The 25859-nt window shown below is 28.0% G+C and overlaps 1 protein-coding gene across 2 annotated transcripts in view; it reads left to right on the top strand.

Moving 5' to 3' along the window:
• The window catches only part of LOC107448937 (U-scoloptoxin(19)-Tl1a), a 62154-nt gene that overhangs the window by 22086 nt on the left and 14209 nt on the right, over positions 1 to 25859 (top strand). For both annotated transcript variants that reach the window (XM_016064309.4, XM_016064310.4), the window contains exon 2: positions 18189 to 18325. In XM_016064309.4, coding sequence (XP_015919795.1) covers positions 18189 to 18325 — 137 coding nt within the window. The remainder of the gene's footprint in view (positions 1 to 18188; positions 18326 to 25859) is intronic.

The following is a 25859-nucleotide window of genomic DNA, read 5'->3' as shown; positions in this document are numbered from 1 at the left end:
TTTTTGATATTCAACGTTAATTCCTTCTAAATATAGTTATTAAAAATTAGTTAATAATAGTAAATTTAAAGCGTTACTAATGAATGTAAGTTGAGATATTTCAAAATTTATAACAAGAGACAATTTTATTAGTTATAAGTATAAGCATAATTGTTTAACTTACGAATATTTTATTACTCCTTTGGGAATTTAATTACAGGTCTATTTTTCTAGCTGGAAAGTATATGTAAACAAATTACGAATGTAAATAATCGAATATTTTGACTTACAATATTGAATTTTTTTAAAAGTTAAATAATTATATATAGTTATGTTATATCGTATATTTCATAAAGATATGCGTGAACAAAGAAATCTAACTTTTGAAACAATATGTGATCGTATATATGTTATGTGAGGATATAAATTTTTGATTCATTGTCTAATATTGAGTGAGGAAATACTAAATATGGAGCAAATTATTACCAAATAGGGAGTAAAGAATTTTAATTTTTATTTATAAGCTTTTTTCCAATGAAAATTAATTTTGATAGGAAATATTGTAAAGGGTAATTAGGTATACTGTTCAAACAAACCATATTTACTTTCTAAATTCGTTAAGATGATAAATCTTCTTAATTTTTTTATTATCTTATAATATTTGAGATTGTAAGCTTAAGGAATTTGATGTCGCGACCTTGGCCCATAGGGCCCATACGCCATACGAAGCTTAAAATTACTTAAGGGTTTTTTAGCTTTTGTTAATAAGTAGCTCTTTCTTTAATACTACACAGTGGAAAAAAATCTGGTGAAGTTACCGTACTGTATGGAAAAGGTACTTCTGTTAAGAAAAAATATACTTCTGATATTTAAAAGCAAAATATATGATATTTAACCCAATCGATTAATCAGTTTTTCGATGATATGAAGCAGTGTACCGGAAATTCTAGTTTTTAAAATTACTGTTCTTACTATGACACATTTAGTTAAAAATATACAACTAAAAAGTAAATTTAATGGAATAAATCCTTTTTATGGCATGCTTTTAGGTATCAAGATAAAATTATCAAATTAAGCATCGTTATCATTCAATTATTTTCTTCGTTGTTATAAAAATGAGTTTCGGAGAAATAAATAAGTGATTGCGCTAAGTATATTGGTATATAATTGCTCAAACTAAAGCACTGACAAATGATATCAGGAATAATATCTTTCTTCCGTTGTTATAACAATGAATTTTAGAGAAATAAATGCAAGTTTATAATAATGAATACATAAAGCGAATATTTTGTTGTCCTTAATAAATATAAGTGTTCTTGGGATACTTTGTAAACGCATTTTGTAGAAAACTAAAAGTTAAGAAAATATTTCTAAATTATAACTTACTTTAAATACGCTGGTATTTGTTTTGGTAGCTATCTTTCCTTATTCTTTTTAATAGAATTTACCTTGTTACATAAAATTAGGGAATGAACTGCTTTCGTAGTTTTTAAGAATTTATGACATGACTCTTACATCTGTTTTCGACGGATAACTTATTTTCTTTTTCTGCTGTAGCATCACTAAATTCCAATTTATTGTTACATATTTCTTTCTAAAAATTCGTATTTAATGAGTACAAGCAACGCAGCCATTTAATCGTAAAATTCAAGTCGACCATTTACAAAATTAAACATTTTTGTTTATGTTTAAACAGGTTTATTTTAATAAAAGGAAATTAATTCAGTGATGTAGTCGTTGCCTTGCTTACCTAAAATAAATGACTAATTTAAATGATAGACATTGATTTGTTTTATTTGATAAGATTTATTTACAATCTAAGTTTAAAATTTAGACTAAAAATTTGTCGGTCCATTTCTAAAATTAAATAAAACAAAATTCTAAATCAACAAAAATATATGCACGCTTTCATAACATATAACTGAATTTTCCCTATTTTTCAAATATTTAAATTTTCATTGTTTTTTAATTAAGATTATTAAGATTACTAACTAGTTTTTAATAATTTGACTAATAACTGAATACTTAGTTTATATTTTGAATCAAGAATTTCCAACATAAGCAAAAGTCTATGCACGCTATTACAACTGATTACTAAACTTTTAATAATAGTTTTCAATACGTTATGAATTTTTAAAAATGAATTCAATAACTCATAGTTATAAACTAATTAACAAAACTTTGGGCATATTCCTCAGGAAGCATTATTTTCTAACATTTAAATTTCTAAATGGCGAATTTGACTTTATTTTATCTGCACCATCTGCTCCATTTATCTACTTAAATTAATAGAAATCTTTGTTCGTGAATTTCAAAATATAAATAGTCAAATTAATATTTTGAATAACATTTAAAAATAATCTTTATTTTTTTGTCCCTCATTCTTATTTATATTTCCAAATCAAAACTTTCTTAATAGATTTGCTGAGTTTTTAACACTGTTTGAATTTTTATTCTTAAATTGTGGTAAACAAAACCGTCAGCAGTCTGTCCATCCGATAAACCATGCATCTTATGGCAAAGAAAAATTCTTACCTATGCATTTTTGAAACCGTCTCAAACTAATATTGTTATAAGACCATGAATACGAAACTATGAGGCTTTTTAAACATTTACAACTAGCATGGTTTCAAAACCATAAAAAACGCAACTGAACTGAATGTAGGAGCTAGACTTTTTGATAATAATGGGCACTGGAGAAAGCAGAACACAAGTTGGGTAGAGCAGAACTCTGGATACTCTTCATGCGTTGAAGCGAATCGAGGAAATATTGTGGTGCCAACGCTGAGACTCAAAACCCAGTTCGGTCGTTCCCGAAACTGACACCTACGCAGTTGCAAGGAACTTAGTGGCTTTATTAGGTGGACTCAGTTCTGATTGTTTAACCATATTAGATGAAAGCAGTTAATAAACGGCATTTCCCACAATTAACAGTTTTATTACGATCTTATTTATGGTTGTTTGACTGTTTTGTTTCAATATGGTAAAATAACAATAAAAACATTTATTTAACCATTTTTTCCAAGAAATATCCAACAGTGTATAACTGACAATTATACTAGGTTAACTATTAAGTAATTAACGAAAATATATTGCATTAATGATTTATATGCGGGGTTAAATTTAAATCTTCAATTTCATGATAAAAACTAATGACGATGTGAAAATTGGCTGACTTTAGAATTAAAAGCAAATAGTTTAATACTATGTAACTCTGTAATCATTTGCGTTGGCTATTCTACAAATTTCCTCATATTAAATAAATACTGCTTTTAAAAGCTAAAATTCTGTAACACTTCACCAAGAAGAAAAATAAAAATGAATTTTAAATTATTGAATAATCTCTAATAAATAGTTTAGCGCAACAACTTGATATAGACTATATTGCTATAATATATACAACAGTATATACTTTAAACTTTAATAAAATCGAACACAACTTGAAAATCAAAATTTGACACTATAAAAACATTTTCATCAAAACACTAAATCAGATTGGAATTCTTGTCTTATTAAAACTATTTGATGTAGACGCTACCCACTATGTTCTCTATTTATAGCAAGGTTTGTAAGATAAAGTATTTTGCTTTTGCTTTCTTTGAAAAAAAATAAATTTAAGTTTGATAAAATTATTCCGTACAAAGAAAATTAGTTCATAGTAATTACAAGACTTGTCAGATAGCAAGGTTAATTTGCGTAAAAATAGAATATTTTTATAAATTGGTTAGCCTCTCCATTATTCGAAATACTTTTTTGTTATGCTTTTTTACACTCTTTTTAATCATCTTAAACTTTAAAGAAAACGATACTTGCAGTTTATGGCTCCAGCGTATGCTATATTATGTATTTTCAATTTTTTTTTAATTTCATTGCGTTTACAGATTTTAAAATTATGATTTACAACAAAGATATATATATATATATATATATATTCAAACAGAAGATCAGGTTGCAAGTAGGATTGTGGTAGAAACCACTCTCTGAACTGCAATAAAAAATGATATGGCCAAAACAACATAAAAAATTGGTCCTCTGGTCCGACCAACAAAAGTTTGAAAATTTTGGTTTCAATCGGAACTCTTGGGGAATGAACTGGACAATGATGCCCATAAGCAGATGCCACGAAACTCAGAAGACCTATAGAAGGCTCTTCAAAGTTGTTTCAAAATTGACCAAATGGAGTTTTTATAAAGGATAAGGGATGGCTCCTTGATGAAATTAAACTTTCTCGATAATTCTGTATTGTTGCTGAATTGTTGTTGATCTTGCATTTTATAGAAAATATTACTTTTTTTTCAGCATAAATTAACAATGTTGTTTATTTTGAAACTTAAATTAATAAGTCTAATTTTGGATTGTAAAACCATCACGACCATATTCGTTTTCGTGCCGCATCATCAAGAAGAACACATGTTACCTACTTGCATTCAACATCGTCATACAGGTCCATCATCCATCATCCTATTGTTTTTATAAGTCAATCAGCTCTTGTTTGCATTTATACCATTTTGAGCTCCAACGATTAAATTACAGACGTGTTTAGACTTATGGCTTTGCCCTATTTTTGAAGTCTTTTTAATTCTATTCTTAGCATGATGGTGCAGACTCCATGCTGCGCATACAGTCTAAGCCTTCTTTGATACAAGACATCTTTAACAGTCTCTATGGCCACTATGTTCTCATGACTTTTGAGCAATTGAAAAAGTGCAGTTAATGGTTTTTGAGTGTCTGGAACGCCACCACTCACCAAATATTACTATCAACGAACTATAGAATAGTTTTGAAGCTGTATTGACTGAAATCCCGGCAAATGCCATACAATCTCGGTTTGATCCTTTGTCCATGCAGATTAATGTAGTTATTTTGCCCAGGGGTGGCAAATTTTGTTACTGATTTATTTTTCTGCAAATTTAATCATTTGCGCTTTCCAATAAAAGGTACTTCTCCAATTAGTACCCATATTCTTTTGAACTATGAAGCAGTTTTCTTTTAAAATGGGAAACAATTCCAATCCACTTATTCTATCCATATTCTTTTAAAATATGAAACAGTTTTCTTTTAAAACAGGAAACAATTCCAAGCCACTTATTGCATTATTTTGTTCAGTTCCAGAATAAAAGATACCAAGCCCATAGGTCAAACATTCCCATATAGCCTTATATGCAGTATTAAATTACTTATCTTTATCCAAATCCTTAATAAATAACTTTTTTTCTTGAAAATAGTGATACAATTTTTATATTAAAAAGTCTTTAGTAAACCTGATTAAAAATTCCGGATTTAATCTAGTTGAACTACTTCTATTGAATAAATTGGTAAAAATTAACTAAAATGGAGGGGTTTTTAAGATATTATTATCCTAGATATACTTTATGATCCTTTTTTCTAAAATATCTTATTATTTTACACTCTTAAAAATTGAAGCTGGAACTATTCTTAATTGTTTGTGAAGAGAGAAATTTAATTGATTTATTTTAAGAAATAAGTATAGGAAAATTCAGGATCTAAAAAACTAAATTCTATCCATCTCTGCCATTAATTTCAATAAAAGAATAATTCCCTCAAGTACTTCGGAAAAGATTTTCCGCTTTGAAGAGAAAGTATAATAACGAGATCAGAGTGTGAAGATGATCCATTCAAGCAAAATTTCCAGAATCACACTTTCCACTATACGCAATGCAACTATTTCGGAAATTTGCTTCCATCTTTCGGCGAAGAAATGATTCTAAAAATAAAAACGTTTTATTTTCTTCATGGTAAGTAGCAAATCTCTTTTTATCGTCTTTCACGTTCCATCCAACCTTTGATAAATCCAGAATAAAGTAAAATAAAAAGATTATTTTTCCTTTTGTTACGAAACAATTCTCTTTTCGATCTCACTAAAGACAGCTGAAAATAACTTTCCGAATCCATTAATGATTTCCTACCTTTCTATAGAAAAGGAAAGTCTGAATGACAGCTTTCAAGTTTGCACATTGGGGTATTGATCAAAAATGCATATTTTCCTCTCCTGTTTCTAATTGGAATATTGTCCCAACCATATTATAAAACAGTTATTTCTCCTATTCCTTTTACTGCTTCCCATTCTTTTTACTGATATCAAAAAAAGAAGGTAAAAAAATCGAAATATTTCAGTTTTTCACTTGGTTTTTCATAGGACCATTTTTTCTACTAATGTTAGGTTAAAACATTTTTAGGATTGAGATAGATTAATTAAGAAATTTATATAATGTATCACCTAAAATTAATTTGATTTTAGCACCACTTTTTAGTAGGAAGGTGAGATGGGATTTTTCAAAATTTTACCTATGGCAGAAAAATTTCATAAACTTGAATTTATGTGCATGTAAATCACCGAATATATAAATTCTGTGTTTATAAATACAAATAAGTTATAAATGATGAAATGAACGAAAGCATAAGAGAAAATAGCTCCCCTTCATCAGCCTCCCTTCTTCGCCACACGTAACCTTTAATGTTATCCACATTAATTTTAAAAAAATGCTCTCTTTATTGCTTTTTTTTAAATTTATATGTTGAAGCTAGCAGCAGTTGGCCACTCAAATCATAGGTGGAAAAATAGCCTCTTATCGACTTTTAAAAATTGATGAATTTGATGGGAAATATACTTCCCTTTCCATTATAAATGGCTAAAGAAGACTTTAAGATTCTTCTTCAGGAATTCTTTTCTTATATGGTATAGTGATTTTCTGTAAATATGCTTTTGTGGTTTCAAATTAAAGAAAAGATATTTTTTCATATTGGAATAAGGCTAAACAACGTCAACAAGGCACAAATAACATTAAAAAACTAGCCACCTACTATAGTTTTGGTTCTATAACTAAGAACTTTCCTCAGTGTCAAAACCCAGAATGAGAGAAGAACAATTACTATCAAGTTGGATAGAGGAGAAGAAAGTAGTATAATCAATAATCAAACAAACAAAGAAAGAAAGCCCTCCAATTCTTCTTCATCAAAACTTAAACGAATATCCAATGAAGATAAGGTACATTATGTGCTATCAATGAATTTAACAAAACAGCGTGAATGAAGCGCAAATATGAGTACAAAAAAAAGCATACTATAGTTTCGGTTCTGCGAACAAATATTTTCCTTCGTTTCGAAACACAGATCGGCCCAAAGAAAGCACGTTGTAATAAAGAAAAAAGGAGTTTGACCAGTAGGGAAAGAGGAACAAGCTTGAGCAAGGAAGAAAACAAAAAGTATGAAGATAAGAAACAGGTGTGATGGCGTAAGGAGAGAAACCAGATAATCAGGATCAAAAATAAAACAAATTTCCTAAGACTGGAAAGGAATGATGTAGTAGAAAAATCATCAAATTAGGAAATTTTCAAAATATGAAATGATTCTCAGAAATAAAGGTCAGTGACTGAAGTGCAATGGTGAATGATTCGTAACAGTTTATTCATAACTGTTAAGTTTCTCCCATCTCTTGTCAGCGATTATAAAAATGAGGCAAAATGTCACAAATGTATGAAGAAAAACAGCAGAGTTTTGAAAATAAAACGTGATTAAAATTGCATAATAAATTAGTAATAATAAAAAGTATATTTTGGAGATTTCTTACTTTTTTTAAATTCTTACATGTTAATCTGCTTCTTGTAAATACTAAAAAGTCATAATTTTAAATTTCAGAAATTTTAGTGTTGATTCCTTTGAATTTTAATAATTTGCAAAGTTCACTCACACATCTTCACAATTCTTAACTACAAGCTAAAGTGTGAGTAATGTTAAATTTTTTCACTCTTTGTGTTTAATATATTCGAAGTAATTTGCTTGAAATTAAAAATTTATTAATAATCGGTATTATTGGTAGATTATTAGTTTTTCCGCTTAAATTACATCAACAAAATCGATTGCAACATCGAATATATAAATTAAAAATATGCTTATGAAATAAATATTATAATAAATTTGGTCTAGCAATGCTAAATAAGTATAATTATTTGTTTTTACTACTATTTTGCATTATTTTATTACGTGTCTTATTGTGAGAATTAAAAAACAAAATTTCCCAGTTTTACTCGGGGAAAAAAATTCTGTTAAAATTATTCTGCTATATGGAAATGAAATTTGAGGTAAAAAAGAAAATAAACCTAATTCTGATATTAAAAACCAAAATATACGGTATTTAAACCATTTACTTGGTAATTTTCAGCTCATAAAGTAACAGTCAATTGGAAATTATGGTTTTCTAATTATACGTCATATTGCCACACATTTAGTAAAAAATACTAGACTGAAAAGTAAATTTAACCAAATGAATGGTTTCTATGCCATGATCAAGTCATCACAATGAAATTACCAAATTTTACTTCTACCAAATTTTATCAGATATTACTAATCATATTTTATTGCTAATTTTACAAAAATCATTGCCGAAGTGCTTCGGTAAAGTACTTCTTGGTGTCTCCATAGAGCCAGAAACATTGTAAGCTCTACCACATTCTGGTAATTTTGACCAGACTTTTTTCTCATTGCAAATTAAGTCTTACAACTTGATGAATTTTCAACAAAATTTAAAACAAATATAAGTAAGAGCTCTACTGAGATTTTTCATGTAAAGTAAAAACTTACAAGTTTTGGTTTTAAAAATTTGACATAAATTTATTAAAAATAAGGAATAATAAAAAATACGTTTTTTTTAAGAAAATTAAGTAATGCAAAGCAAATAATTTTCAAATATTTTTGTGAAAGGGTTTCAGAGCTTGTAAGAAAAATGCTTAGATTATAATTTTCTCTATATGAAAAGGTTTTTTGGTCCATTAAAAAAACAATCTTCTTTATGAATGTGAGTGTTGTTTGAAAAGCAAGTACATGAAATTTTAACTGGTATTGTATATTTATTTACAAATAATTGTAAGAACCTTAATTTAAAAATATTTTTATGCTAATATATCAATCAATATATTATTATTATTTAAGGATAATAATAAATTATTTTTCAGAAAGCTATAAACTGTTTTTTTTTTGTTTAAAAAATATAAAAATATAATATTTAAGTACATTAAGACTCTCAACAAAAGAATAAATTAAAATGCTTTAAATGATCATCAATCTATCATCTCGCTTCGCATCTATTGTCTAATCACGTGTAGTTTCAAGGCGCGTGACTTCAATTTATTTTTTACAAGTATTTTATATTTTTCTCATTTAAATTTTAAAGGGATGCTATTTGTATTCAGTAATTGAGTTTAGTCGTTATTATCGATTTTACTTCGGAATCCTTGCATTTTATAATTGGTATTTTTCAAATAAATGAAAAATGGTAGCAACTTTCATTTATGATAGTCCAAACCTATTTTATCTTTAAGCACTTATAGTCGATTTTCCCATTGATTAACAGAAAATAAAAAAGCAGCATATTTCAAAAAGATGTCATTTTCATTTGCCTAAAATATGCAACCATAGAAATATATCAAATATAAATATTGGAAAACTAACAAAATATTCATTATCTTAACAGATATACAGTTTTAAATATTGATTGCTGATTGTAATTTTTTTTCTTTTGTTAAGAGTTGGTGACACTTAATTTTTTACTAAAAGTAAACATAAAAATAGGTGTAAATATTCATATACTGCTGTCATCTCCAATTAATAGATATATGATAGTATGATAATCTATCGAGATTAAAATAAAATCATTGATAAAATATTATTTTTTTCGAAAGTATATAATTTAATTATACTTTTAAAAATTAAATAAATCCCATGGTAGTAACTTCTTTCAAACCTTTTAGTTCTAATAGTCAGAAAATCAATTGATTAATAAATAAAGCTAGAGGAAAAATGTCCGGGCAAAATTATTATTTTCGATAATTAAGTTTATATTTGGTCGCTTTAGTATTTTAATCATCTTACCGTTAACCTCGGATCTTTACTATTTTAAATTGTTGGTTTTCTTGTAATAAAAACCGGTTTCCAATATTATTAATTGAAAAAAGTTTCATAATTAAGGAAATTCTGTAATGTTACCCAGGGTCCTACAATTTGAAATAAAGAGCGATAAACAATAAAAAGGTTTTGCGATTAACTATTTTTAATGCAGTCCAATATGGTAAAATTCTTCTTCATTGGAAATATAAATTATAATGAAGGAAAATTGACTTTACTTGTTGAGGCTTGTTTGAACTAAAGTTCATTTAGTTTTCTCTATAGAAATTAATGTTTTCTCACAAAGGTTTTAATGCTGAATTTATTATTATTTCTCTCGCAAATATGGAAGATTATTTTTAAATAATAATAATATCTAATTTTTGTCCACTTATTGACAAACTGAAATTTCTCACGTTTGGATATTATTATTTTTTGTTTAAAAAAAACTTTAACTTGTATATCTTGGATTTTTGTGGAATCCTGGAGATTTTAATTATTTTTAATATTTTTAAATATTTTTTTACAATAAATTACGTAAAGTAAATGGAAAAAAAGGGAAGAAATCCTGAATTACAGATTTCATCGGATTTTCACGTACTAGGACTCAAAGTTAATGGTTTACAAGATAACCTCCAATATGCTAATTAATTAGTGCAGACGATTGGTGCATTGCTAATTATTAGTGCATTGCTTTTTTTAACTTACGAAATCAGACACAAAAACGAATTTTTTCTGTGCTGCATACGATTTAACGGCAGATTTTGATATCCTACCCTCAATTATAGAGGGTTACAGTTCCATGAGAAAAAAGAGAGCTATCCTTAGTTGGGACCCTGTAATGTTACGCTTACTTTTTGTGCATTTCACCATATCTCGAGATTCTTCTTTTATGCAAATCAAAGAAGTTTTGCTCACAATTATAAACTTCACTTATAAATTTAGTTTATTATTAAATTCCTTCATTAAGAGGTCCAAACTTAGTTCTCCGATTTTGACCAAATGGCGACTACTTCCTATTCTTAGGGAATAAGGAATCCAAATCCTTAAAAAAATGTATGCTCAGAAAAGTTTTTCTGCCTGATTTCGTAACCTAAAATATCGTCTACACCAATTATTTACCAGAAGTCACCCCATCTAACCATTAAGATCGAGTCCTAATACGTGAAAATTCTATATTTAGATCAAAAGTTGCTGAAAGTGTTTTGTTTATTTATTTACTTTTTTTTGCGTACTGTACAGATTTTAGATACTTAAAAGCATGCAATTTTACTATCTATATTAAATTGTTTTCCCTAGAATAACTCATTACATAGAAACAAATAACGCTGAAAATAAGTCTACTAGCTTTTTGCTTGTCATTTTTTAAAAAAAATAAATTTCAACGCTATATCGATTTCCTGAGATGTTCATATTATATTAAAACGACACTGGATAGCGTGATCTCATGCCATTGCCTTGGATCTAAAATTTGCTCAATAATTCAATAGTCAAAAGAGTAACTATTATGATCAATATACAACAAAAACACGTAAAATGTCTGTTCTCATGATTGGATATGACTCATAAATATATATTATTGCCCCTTTCCTGTTGCATGTTAAAGTGTTAAGTAAAATTACCATAAAAAATCGATTACACTGAAGAAAATATAAGTAGAAATTTCTTATTGTCTAAGTTTGAACAACATGAGTAGAGTGATGGAATAATAAAGTGGATGAACCAAATTAAAATGTTTTGATTAGAGAAGCAGCATAAAAGTTATAGGGCAAAATTAAGGGTAAACATGGGCGAAAGCACTGCAAAATATTCCGGATAAAATTACAGGATAAAGTACCGGTGCTCATCCATAAAACTAATTTTACCGTAAAATTCACTTTTACCGAAAATTTTAAACCGTGATGTTTGCAGTAATATTTATTTCTTTAGAATGAATAAGTGATTTTACGATAATTATTAGTGTAAGAAATTACGGCATATCAGAATTTTTGTTTCGTAACATGTTCCCGTAAATATGGATTTTACCGAAAAAAGTACCGGGTCCCTTAGTGCTGGTATTTTTTTTTTCCACCGTAATTTGATGTTAAATTTTTCAGGGCAAGAGGAACTAAATATAGTAAACGGCCAGTTGTCATCCGATTGTTACTTTTTCGTCAAAAATACAAAACATGTGCATTTTATAGATAATTTTTTTAAAAAATAAGTATGAAATTATTATGGATATTTTATAGCATTCAAAAACTAAAATTTCCCACTAGTTTCTTAAAATTTTTATTCAATTTCGAAAATAACCTTGTACTTTTTACCGCGTGTTGAGAAATGTTTCAAAAGAAATGCCTTACATTTTTAATATCAGCATTGCTTTTTTTAAACAGTCTAAAATTTCCGATTTGGAAATGAGGCAGTCACATTTTTTAAAAAAGGTTATTTTTAAAAATACTGCTACTGGAAGCTAGCCAGTATCATAATTTTCTAATTTTGCCCTATGATAAAATGTGTATGAAAATTTTCACTTACTTTATTTAACATATATTTGCTTTTGAAACAATAGAAACACTCCAAAATGCGAATGTAAAGCACAGTATTAATATTGCTATTTTAACTATAAATATTGAAAATCAATATCAAACTAAAGTAGGGTAAGATATCAGCCTTGATACCATCATACAACTTGTATTGCCATTTTGAAGCTTCTAAATAAATTTTTTCTTGTAGAGATTCCAACAAACAAAAGAGACTTAATAACATTATCTTTTATTTTTTGAAATCAATTAAATAGCCAAATAAAAATGTAAGATCATGGTACAATGTATTCGTTCATCACAAGAGAATCGCAGACAGAAGAAAGTGATGTTTGCATAAAAATAAAAAGAAGCTGAAATTCAAATAAAGCAAGAAATAGAATTATGATACTATCAATGCATATGAACTGTAAAACTTTTGAGTTTAGGAATGAGACTTATACGGAATGAGGCATGCATCTTGCGACAAATGCCTATTGTTGCTAGTCGCCACTGTTTTTCGCATAGATTTATTGCTCTTAACAATACTTAATGACAATAATATATTTATGTACCTATAAAAATTTTATATTTCAACATAATAAATACGTTGTTAGAATTAGTAATGTAATTATTAACATACAGAAGGTCATTAAAATATATGACGCAGTTATTAAATAGTATAAAGATTGTTAGGTAATATTATAAACGAATACGAAAACTGTCTAATTTTAGGTGCATTCATGTTTTTTTTGGACGACATAAAGAAAAATTTGTGAAAGTGATTATTTTAGTTTGTAATATCACATTTTAAAAGGTCAAAATTAACTGTTAACAATTTCATTTCGCTCACCTTCAATAAATAATTATTCTTGAGGGTAATTTTTGCTTATTACCAGGAAATTAAAATTTCCTTAGAATTTAATTTCGGAATGCATAATTTGAGTTATGAAGGAAACAGAAAATTTTAAAGCTCAGATCTTTTACAATTTATGAAGCACAATTATCCAGTTTCATAATCTTAGTTTATTTTGCTTACTATAACTATTTCATTCAGTACGAGAGAGTTTTATAGGTTGGTACTAGCGCGTTACAAGTAACGAAACTACTTTAATAACTATTTTTGCCTTAGTTTCTAGTGTAATGGGTTTCTTTTTGAAAAAAAAAGTAGTTTAGTGAGTAATGCGATACAAAAAGGAAAAAAAATCAGTTTGTAGTGATTCGATGCAACAATTTTTACATTACAACATTATCTTAATAATAGAACAAGGTGCGAAATACAACTAATTTTTCGAATCTAATTGGTACAAACCTTACGCGAGTCCATCAGCGGACACAATGAAAATGTTCCCAATGTACTTAATTTCGGTTTTTCTCAGTGAACTTAAACTTTAAACATTCATTAAAATCATAAATGTTTGATAATTGTCTATCATTTCGAGAAATAAATATTCGCTATAAAGAAAGGATTAAAAATGCAGGTTGAACGAAAATATTTTTCTTGCAATACTCTCCATTTTTTTCAGTTTTGAACATGAGAGTAAATTGAATTCCACAACGAAGTGCTCTCCTAAAAGTAGTTAAGTAGTAATATATTTCGAAAAGCAGTTTGCAATCACTATATTAAAAAATAGTTGCAGTAATAATACATTTCTAATAAAGAAGTTGTAGTATTAACTTCTAAAAATATAGATTTTACTGACCACTGGTTGGGCCTCGGACAAATCTAATTATTTACGCCACAGGAAATTTTGCATTCAGTATGAGTAGTTGATACCCGCAACAAAAGGTATTGTCTGCTATGTGGTGACCAATTTAGGTGTTACAAGAATGTGTAGAAGAACATTTTTTAATTTTATATTTACTGAATAGTTTTTCAATCCATTTTATTAGAAAATGAAAAGCGACAATCTTTGCATTTGAAACCATAACTTAGGAAGATACGTAACAAATTATCATTTTTAGATAAAATATCTTTTTTTTTTGAAGAAAACTATTTTTGTTAGGCCTAACAAAATCAAAAAGTGTATGCTTCTTGTACCGAAGACCCATTCCCAGTATGCGCAACAGGTCCAGTGAGCAAAGATCTATTTCTCTGTGGACTATGCCGCTCACAATGAGTAACAGTTTTTATGTTCCTAGAAAAGCTATATATTTTTTTAAATACTTCAATTAATTTTTTTATTTCTTTTTGGTATTGCGTTTACGATTACCTTGATTTTTTCAAGCTTTTGCAAGCTTGCAAGCAAAATTAAAAGTAAGTTTTGATTGTATAAATATCCAGATTCAATCAACTAACAAGCTTAAAAGAAATAATGGAAAATAATTGTTATCCAGGAAGTAACATCCAATATTTCAAGGTACAACCTATGGTAGTCTTAGGTACAACACTAAATTGTATCTTGGACCTACTTTTCTCACTTTGAAAAGATTTACGATATGTATAACAAAATCCATTCATAAAAAAATTACATTAATAGACAAAAGCATTTATACACATTAATAAACAAACGTATTTATACCACATTGATAACCAAAAAATTATAACTGCATTAATAGATAAACGCATTACCATGAAATTTCAAAATCATATTAATTATTTTCTTGGACTAAAATATTAATAGAATAATAATAAGTTAATAGTTAATAAAATTAGTAATTAATAAATTTACTAATTACTCAAATTAATAATAATTTAATAAATTGTATAAAAATAATAAATAATAATGTAATTTTTTAAAATTATGATAATTATAATTATAAATAATAAAATAATATTTAATTAATTAATAATTTAGTATTAGCTAATTAAATAATAACAAAAATTAACTATTATATTTTGTATAAAAAATAATGATTTAAAATTAGTTCAAGATCTTACATTCCTCCCTAATTATTAAAATATTAATTATTTAAATCATTATTTATTATTAAAATAACGACCTATGCTTAATCCGATGGATTATTTATAAACGAATTAAGGAAGTACATTTGCGTCTTAGTTGCAAAGAACGAACTAACTCATTAAAAAAAAGACTGATAAAATTGTAGCATTATTTCCTTAAACTCTTTTCGACAATCATTAATATAAAGCACGAAATAAGTCAAAGAATGTATCATTTGTAAATAAAATCTATAAATCAATTGCCTGACAACACAAATAAAATTGGTCCTATGAAAAGGTAGAAAACCATTTTCAAACAATCAAAGCTAAGCAGTGTACCAGTCTTTGATGAAAAATACTGCAGGCTTGATCCAGATAGATAGCAAGATGGTTGTAACAGGGAAAATTAATTTTAAATGTTCCGCAACAATAAAATTGGATTCCTTAAAAATTTATTGCATCAGAGTGCTTCAAAACCTAACTTGTCCAAAACGCTCGTATATCTCAGTTAAAAGCTAATAAATAAAAAAATTGTTAAATATTGAACCTAAATACTGTTTCCAAAATTTTTTTTAGTCTTATACGAGACACTGCATTAATATTTTTCTTCAATTCATTGATAAATTTTGTATTAAGTCTATAGTAATAGCATTTTATGAAACAGATAAAAAGAAATAAAGTAAACAATATGGCAATTATAAAAAGGTAGTTGATTTTATAATAATATTTAAATTCTTGTTATTATCTATGTCTCAATTTACAATCCCAAAACTATTATTTAAAAATGTATTTACTTCACGCTTTCCTAAAACGATAGGGAATATTAAGATAAATTATGATATCATTTAAAATTTTTTTTGTATTTTAATTTAACTTGATTACTTAAAAAAATATATGCTCTAGTATCACAAGTTAAATTTAAAACTGTTTCCGATGTACACTACACGTGCTTTAATTAGCATTATTTGTAGTATATTCTGCCTAGACAATTCTTGAACACCTATCTGAAATATTTTAACTGTAAAAGAATCCTGGATAATATATTGCTGGAATGAATGATTTTCGGAAAAAGTTAATCGCTCAGAAGAATTTGCATTTTGAAGAGTAGTATCATCGTGTTGGAATATGGAGTCTACATCACTCCAATGCCAGAACATGTTAGAAAACATAGTTCTATTAATTTTTGATATTCTAAAGATACATTGAATTTAAAGATAAACTAATTTTAAATCACGACATTCTTCTCAAAAGAAGCCTAAACTGTCAAAGAACAACCTTCCTGCCAGGATCCGGTGAAAGAAGTCAATAATTTTACAATATATCTCAGTAATGGTAATCAGTACAAAATTAAACAGCTTTACATAAAATATGTTCGAGAATTTATTCAATAGTATTAATTAACACCATCTGTTTTAAAGAAAAGGATAAAAACCAATAGATCAATGGACTGATTTTAATCCAAAATATTAGAATCAACATAAGTTTGAATTTATATATTTAACAATTTTAACTGCATTATATAAATAATTATTTGATCTTTTTTTAAATTTTACGTATGTCATAATTTAACCGAGTAAATTTACTAAGTATCAGAAATAATGAGAATTGTAGCGACCATATTCTCTCGTGTTCAATCCAAAATAAAATTTTTTTAAATAAAAGCAAAATATGTAGCAAAATATACAAAACAAGCAAAACATTTTGTTGATTGAAAATTTACTTACACAAAAAGCCTTGCACAAATAAATCTAAACTAATTATGCTTGTTTTTAAAACAAATTAAATTGGAATAAGTTATTAAAATTGGAAGAAATGGAGGTATTATACAAAATTATTAAATATTCATGACAAATTATTTATTGTTGAAACACTATGCAGTGATCATTCAATTAATAATTAATAAAATAAATTTATCTATTCTTATTCGGCAACAGGTATACAAATCAAAAATAAGTTGATGATGTTTTCATAAATTTAATTATCCGCAATGACTTTTCGATAAATTCATCACACTGTTATTATACGTTATTATCTAAATCTGTTGAATTTAAATTTTAATAATGAAAATAATAGTATAAAAATGGTGTTTTATTTCAATCCAGTTTTTTAGACTTTAAAACAATATACCATAACAATATTATGCAAAAGTTATATGTAGATAATACTAAATTAAATTGTATTGAAAATCTTAAAAACGAAAAACCAAATTGAAAAAGTAAAGATACAAACTGTACTGAATATAGTATTTTCAACTGCAATTTTTATGCCTATATTATTTTTTATAGTCTTTTAAACGAGTTTTTTCAATTTTATGCATTTATTTACATTTTCCGTAATTTTATACATATTGTATTTTAGTAATAAAATTTTAATGATTTTTAATTTATTTTAAAAATTTTTCTTCAATCAAAATAAGACATAAATTTTTAAGTTTTTTTTATTTGATTCATAAATATGACAAAAAAATCTAAAGGTCCTTTCGGCTATTTATTGCTTAAAAATTTGATGTATTCATAGTTTTGATTTAAATGGAAATATAAATATCTCTACTACAATGTAAAAGTTGATAAAAATTATCACTGCTTCGAAAACCGACATAAATATATCATATATTTCTTAAGCATCAAAAGCCTACCTGTTGATGCTAGAATATAACATAAGAGAAATTAATAGATAACATTCAGAAACAAAGTAAGCAAAAGAAAAAAAATGAGAGACTCGCCTTATCCTTTCCTGATAACTTACTTACCTATCAACATTTCAACGTGTGGCAAAATTCCCGATCAACATCGAATAAGACTGTAAAAAAATGAAACATTTCTTACCTTCAGATTATCGGATAAGGCGAGTCACGGATTTATCCTAAAAACAGAAACAAAAAATGAGATAAAAAGTTACGTAATAAATGGCATTCTGTTGTGTTGCAGACCTGGACAACATCGTGTGCTGGTGTCATCGAGAAGCTGGTTGCATGCAGCAATGATGTGTGAGCGAAGTGTGGGGCCCTGCAGCTCTGCCGTCTTCTCTGTTGTGCTTCTCATGCTCTGGGTAACCATGGTTACAGGTAGGGATGTCATCCTCTTTCCACCTTCCTCCGATTCCAACTTCCCTCAGAACTCTGCCTGATAACTCTGCACATTCTTTATACGCTATATAAATAATGGAATAACAATCAGAAGAAGGATAAGAAAGCCCTCTTATCTTCTGCACCGGCGATTATTTTCTAAAAGAAAAAAAAATTGGGGATTTGTGTGAATCCCATATGCGTTTCCCTTAAAGCTCTTAATGGGAGGAACATGAAGGAAGTTGATTCCAAAGTAGCACTTAAGACCTGTGGCCATGCTATGAATAAGTAATGAGGAGCTTTAATGCTTCCAAATTTTTCTTAGATTGAGACAGTGTAGATTTACATTTGGGATCAGATGGTTTGAAATCCTTTCGACTTTTATGAGGTGTCAAAAGGGTATATTCGAAATTGTTATTATCATGCTTAATTTGAAGGGCGAAATATTTTTACTTCATTTTGTTAAGCAGTGCTTCATGCACAACTTGTTGATACCAACATATCAACAAGTTATATGTGAATTTTATTATTATATTCTATTTATTTTTTGTTATCTTCAAATAATATTTTAAGTTTAGGACAGTTATCTACTTTACATGCTCCCAAGGTTCTATTTTAGTTTTTATCCTAGTTTAATTTTCTAAGTGAATAATGAGCAAAGGTTTTCTCAGTCGTGCTAATTGAAATGTGTTCTGTTAAAAACACCGAATCAAAATCCATTTTTATGTATAATAAATTTTTACTGGAGCATGTTACGGAAAAAAACATCTGATAAACCGTACTTTTTACAGTAATAATTGCAGCAAAATTACTGAATCATTTTAATAATATAAATGTCACTGTAAAAATTAGCATATAATATTTTACAGTAAAAAGGATTTCACTGATGATACACTCCAAGTGCCGGTACTTCATACCGGAATTTGATCCGGAAATTTTACAGTGTGAGCATAAAAAAACAAAAGTTTGTGGCCAATTTTTGAGACACAACTAAGGGGGAAAGGTGATTATTTAAAGTATTAATAAACTTTAAAGAAAATATGCTAGGTAGATATAAATCCGTAGTGGAATGAAACACGATTATTATTTCGTTTTGCTCATTGATAATAGTTGTGGAAAAAAATTAAAATATGAACATAGAAACTGAAAGTTAGGGACAAATGTATTTTTTCAAGTTTGAAGAAAAAGGTGACTATATACAGACAATATTCTGATGTATATTTTTTTATTTATGATGTAAATGAGATTAAGCTAAAGTCAGTAGGACTAATAATTTGGTAAAAAATTGTGAATAAAGTTATTACATAACGTTCTAGTATACTGTGAGAATTTTTATTCCAAAATTATGATAAAATAAACGGCAGCAGTCTGCTCAACCAATTAACTGTAAAGTTTTCGGTATGAAGAACATTTTTAACTTTACGGTTATGAAACCGTTTACAGCTTGTGTGATTAAAAAAAAAGCATGGGCATAGAACTATATGGTTTCGTAACCATTTACAACTAGCATAGTCTCAATACCGTCAAAAAGAAATTTAACTTAACATCTGAGATAGTTTAGCAGCTTTATGGTGCTGCCATCTACGCGTGAATGATGTGTAGGTAATAGACATTGGAGAGAGCAGAACACAAATTGGATTGCGCAAGACACTGAAAACTCTTCATGAGTTGAAGCGAATTGAGGAAATATTGTGGTGTCAACGCTGGGACTTGAACCCCTGTTCTGTCATTCATGAAACTTACAAATTAGCCCTCGCGGTTACAGTATGTACATAGCTGCAAGGAACTATGTGGCTTCATTAGGTTGACTTAGTTGGTGCGATAGTTCTGATTGTTTAACCGTATTAGGTGAAAGCAGTTAATAAATGGTTTTCTCACAGTTAACAGTTTGAATACAATCTTATTTATGGTATGCTGTGTTGTTTAAATATGGAAAAATAACAATTAAATAAATTGTTACTTAAAAATTTTTTTCGAGAAATTTCTTACAGTGCACTTTGGGTGTACCATCCATAAAATCCATATCACCGTAAAATCCATTTTTACGGTACCGTAATTTTTACAGCAATATTTATTTAATTAGAGTAATTCAGTGATTTTACGGCAATTATTACTGTAAAAAGTATGATATATTGTATTTTTTGTTCCGCAACATGTTCCGGTAAAAATAGATTGTGCGGTAAAAAGTACCGGTACTCATTTTACCGTAGTTTGGCTCCAAAATTTTTACTGTAAATAATGTTTTAAAATACTATAAGCTTACAAGACTCGGAAGGGAGAATATAAATACTCTGTGATGCACTACGTACACGTTACGCACCACATGAGTCCAAAGTTTTGGTGATTATATGTACATAGTTCTAGAAGGATGAAATTCAGCTATTGAGAGTTGAAGGATTAAATAAGCAGATGGATTTAGAATTAGTAACTCCTGATATGCTTTTAGAAACACAGTATTTGACAGTATAAAACAGTATTTGTAACTCGTCACTCCATGGTTTCTATGGTTGAGTCACCTTATTCATAGCAATACAATGTAGTTGGTTGGAGAATGCTGGTAATCGGTATGAATTACGCTCGAAATTAATGAAATAAATTAAATTAAATCATTGATAATGTTGCTAAACTCATATATATATATATATATTATTAGTAAAATTTGGAGCACCATTAGCGCCTCACTGTTACATATAATTTGTTTACATTGAGAAACTCGGAGTAAAGTACAAAGTTCATATTTTCTTGTGCACCAAATTCGAAGGAACACGTTTGAATTTTAAATCTTAATTAAGTAGACTAAACTGTCATCAATTAGAATCTACTGCTAATAAATACGAAATAATAAAGGTGGCTGAATGAAGAAACCGACACAATGATAGTAATTTCTTTTAAGATATCAACAGCTCTTATAATAGTTAACAGTTTATTTTCTTAAATATGCTATAATAGAACAAGTATCGACATGGCTCTTCTAAGCTTGTCTTCCCGTTCTATTAAGTTCCTTTTTCTCTAAATACAAATGAAAAAGTGCTTTGTTAATTATTAATCACAATTATCTAGGGATAGTATTTACCACTTAAATTTCCGAATAAACAATTATTGGAAGAAGGAAACACCCATCATTGTATACAAAAGAAGTTTTTTCACCCTTTCAAAGCATATTGCTTAAATCTCTAACTAATAAAACTTGTTCATGAAAATGCATTGTTGTTTTATGAACTGTTTATGAATAAATAAGAAAAAATAGTTCCAGGCTTTTAACTCTAATGTTTTATTTGCTTTTTATAATGCAATTGTGTTAGCTAGTTAAATAGTTAATTAGAAAAAAAATCATATAATTGTTTCGTGATATCAATACTTAATAATTAAATTTGAAAAGTCTTTTGTTATATGTTCACTTAAAGATTAAATTTAAAAAGAAATATTTCTCCTGTAGCGATCATTTTAAGCCTATATTGTGCACAGAGAAAAATGTTTTGTATAACTATCAAAATGTATGGTAATGACATTTCTAGTAAAAAAAATACATACATAATTCTGGTTAATAAAATTAACATGTACGTTATTTGAACCATTCATTTGGTAATGGTTTCGTAATTCTGACCATAATTCCTAAGCCATAATTCTGGTAATAATAACCAAAATATATGGTATTTAAAGCATTCATTTAATTTTTACGTTCATATTGTAACGGTTTACCGAAAATTTTGGTTTTTAAAATTCTAGTTCTTTTTAAAACACATTTACAAAAAAATGCAAAATTGAAAAGTAAATCTAACCAAATAAATGCTTTTTATGCCATGCTCTAAGCTACCATGGCAAAATTAACAAAGTTTACTTCATTTATCAAATTTCATCACATAATATAAAATCACACTTTATTGCTAATTTTACAAAAATCACTACCAAAGTGCTGCGAAAAAAATTACCAAGATTTTTGGTGTTCCCATAGAGCCAGAAGCACGGTAAATTTTACCATAATCTTGTAGTTTGACCATACATTTCTTCTCAGTAGGGCTAATTAGTTTCCTAAATGGCTGCAAACATTGGCTATTGTCCTGAAAGCATACGAACTCTAGTTTCATTATGGCTCTTTTAATGAAATTCAACTAGTCAAACTTAATTTTTGATATTTAGTTAAAGAATTGGTATGAAGGTGAACATTAAGGTAGTGATTACTTTAACATTGCGTCTTAATTAATTTAAATCGTGAAATTTCTGATAAAATTAATTTTCCTTGAAGTTTTTTTCATTAATCATGAAATTATGGCCAGGTTTTCAGGCATTTCACTTTTATGTTTTTACTTTTACGCAGTTCACGTGTTCAAAATCTCAACAGAATCGTTATTACTAGTAATTATTGATTCCAAATAAACATTTTGTTACAATTACATAATTTTCTTCCTTAAGATATAAAGTTTGTACACTATAAAATTAATGGTTTTGGTCTGTTGATGGTTAGATACATTTAGATAGAAACAAATCATTCTTTAAAAGCGTTGATTCAAACAACGATGAAACGTTCGAAAAACAGCATTAAAAGTAAAAATAATGTACTCCCAGAATAGATTTTTGCTTTAGTATCAGCTAATCATAGAAGTTATGGAGGTTAAGACTCACCATTTTCGAGACCAACGACATTATGCAAACAATGTTGTCAGTACAAGGCGAACAAAAATCTGAGTACTCTAATATTAGTACGGCATGGGTCAGCATTCTCAATCGGTTACCTTTATTTCGCAGATGAGCTGGTGGTACTCATAGATCTGAAACTGAGTGTCCTTCAAGTCGTAGGTGATAGAACTTTCGTATTTCATGATGAGAGTTAAGTGGCTTTACCGCGGAACTTAATTAGACACGAAATAATAAATAAATTGAAGTGAGAGCTTTTGTTCAAGACCTAATATATAAATAGGGTTCATCGACAATTATGGAATACTATATTATTGAGTTTTTCCCCTGTGCTGAGAGCAATTAAGTATTGTCAAAAATACCAAAATATGATTAAATTTACCGTGTTTCCATGTTTATGGGAACACCAAAAAGCTCGATAATTTTTATTGAAGCACTTTGGTAATGATTTTGGTTAAATTAACCATAATATATAAAGATACAATATGTAATAAAATTTAGCAAATGAGGCAAATTTTCGTAATTTCATCAGCATTCATTATAAAAACCATTTCATCGATTAAATTTATTTTTAAGTTTTGTACTTTTTACTGAAGTGTTAGATAATTTTTGTCTCAATACCCACCAGATTGACACTCGTCATTCAAGTATCAGAAGGGCAGATTTCTTGGCCCCTCTTTCTGGGGCACCATATTAGATGGGCTAACGTTGCTTCCACAGTAAGGACAGATAGTACAGAGAATGAAAGACCATGTTTTATCTGGGATTCGAGCCAGGACTTTCTGATGATGTTTGATAATAAGAATAATAATTTTGAAAACCAGAATTTATGGCAAATCCTTACCATATGATTAAAAAAATTGACGAATGAATGTTTTATGAGTACCATATATTTTGGTTTTGTTAAGAAAATTATTTGTTTTTTTCCCGAAGCGTCATTAAAATACATTACGGTAATTTTAACAGAACTTTTTTCTCCGTGTGTAAGCATCAAAAATTACAAATTATGAGCCAGATGTTTTTAAAACTTGAAAGATTGCGTATGTAGGGCATAAACATAAAATGCGAAATTAAAAATTATTAATATGAAAAAACATTAGTTATGTGTATAGAATTAGTCCTCATTCTTTCGGTTAAGTTAAAAAAAGACAAATATGAATAAAGCAGATATTTTTCAAAAAGAAAAAGTAGAATTCCAAGATCTTAGAGTTTCAATAAAGCTAATTAGTAAACTCATTATACAGCGTTGACATAACGGAAATATTCCAGGTAAAAAGATATCTATTCAAATTGCTTTTAACATTTAACAGGTAAAAAAGAGAGAAAGTTCTAAAATTGCAAAAGTCCCAAAATTATATTCAAATAGGAAATTTGAGCATATTTTTTTAAAAATATACCGAAATGTTGTCGATATAAATTAATTTCCTACGAAATCATTGAGCTAAATATAAACTTAAAGCCAAAACAGTTAATGAGTTTGGGGGAAATACAAATTGATTTCACTGGAAATCATTCAAGCAGATTTTTATTTGAGTTACAAACACAAACAGTTTGCTCTTGAATTAAATGTTTCAAGGAAAGTTATGTTTTTTAACGTGAAAAGAGATTTACAATATCTAAGGGAAACGTTTACTAAAAATATTAATTATAATCTAAAAAAATATTAATTAATTAATTATAATTTAAAAATATATATAAAAATATTAATTATAATCTAAAGTTATATGAACGCAATCTTTTTTTATTTATTAACCTCTTCCTTCTCGCTCCCATCAAAACGACGTGGTGATGCTTCACCCTCTATTTTTGTGCTCATGATATTTCTGGCCTAGAATGTTCAAAATTGACGTGCCAAAAATATTAAACCAATGTATTTCTTATATCCGGAATCATGCTTATTTTTTAAACTAGATACCAGATGGCTGTATCAGACTATTTGTAATGTGTTTAGGGATAGTTACCAAATTTTGAACTAGATGTCAGCACTCATCAAAAATGTATATTTGCGATTAAACTGAAAATTTAAAATGAATACATATACTATGCATACACTTAGCTTTATATAATTTTCTTGAATAAAAAAATAGCCCTCTTATGGCAGTTTTCTTCAAAATTATGTAGTCATAAAGGAGTTAAGTAATCAAATTATTTTTGAGTACTTTTTGTTTCATTTTACTGACTGAAATGAGTTCTATGGATCTAACAGAACATCGCCATGATCATCGGCATGACAGCCCGACATTTGCCACAACCTTTTCCAGAATCTATCTCCTTGCAGTTCTCTTCGTCTCTGGATCTTATCTGTTCAATAGCATAGTTGCTTTGAATTCCGCTTTAATGGAGTTCAGCCATTGAAGTTTTGGGCAGCGTCTTGCTCTACTACAAATAAGAACCTAATAACCATATTTAAAATTCAATTTTTGCAAGCATTTCACTTTGACGCTAGATCTTACCAGTTCTAAACAGTTAAAAATGTTTTGAAATCCAATTTGATAGAGTTCAGCCAACGAAGTTCTGGACGGAATCTAGCTCTACTACTAATATGAAGTTAACTACTACATTTTAAACTTAAATGTTGCAAGCATTTCATCTTATCGCCAGATCTTACCAGTTCATTGCCCCAATTGTTTTAAAATCCACGCTAATCGAGTCCAGCCAACGAAGTTTTGGACGGCATCTAGCTTTACTACAGATAGGAACCTAATTTCTCCATTTTAGAATTAAATGTTGTAAATATTTTACTTTATCCCCAGTTCTTACCAGTTCAATTTCCTGTTTGTAATGAAATCCTCATTAATGAAGTCCAGTCAATGAAGTTGTGGACGGAATCTAACTCTACGACCAATATGAATGACTACATTATAAATTTTTATGCTGGAAGCATTTCATTTTATCTCCAGAT

Source organism: Parasteatoda tepidariorum, chromosome X1, assembly GCF_043381705.1.
Source record: "Parasteatoda tepidariorum isolate YZ-2023 chromosome X1, CAS_Ptep_4.0, whole genome shotgun sequence".
NCBI lineage: Eukaryota > Metazoa > Arthropoda > Arachnida > Araneae > Theridiidae > Parasteatoda > Parasteatoda tepidariorum.
Note: the sequence above shows the minus strand (reverse complement) of the source record. Positions and strands in the feature narration are given on the sequence as shown.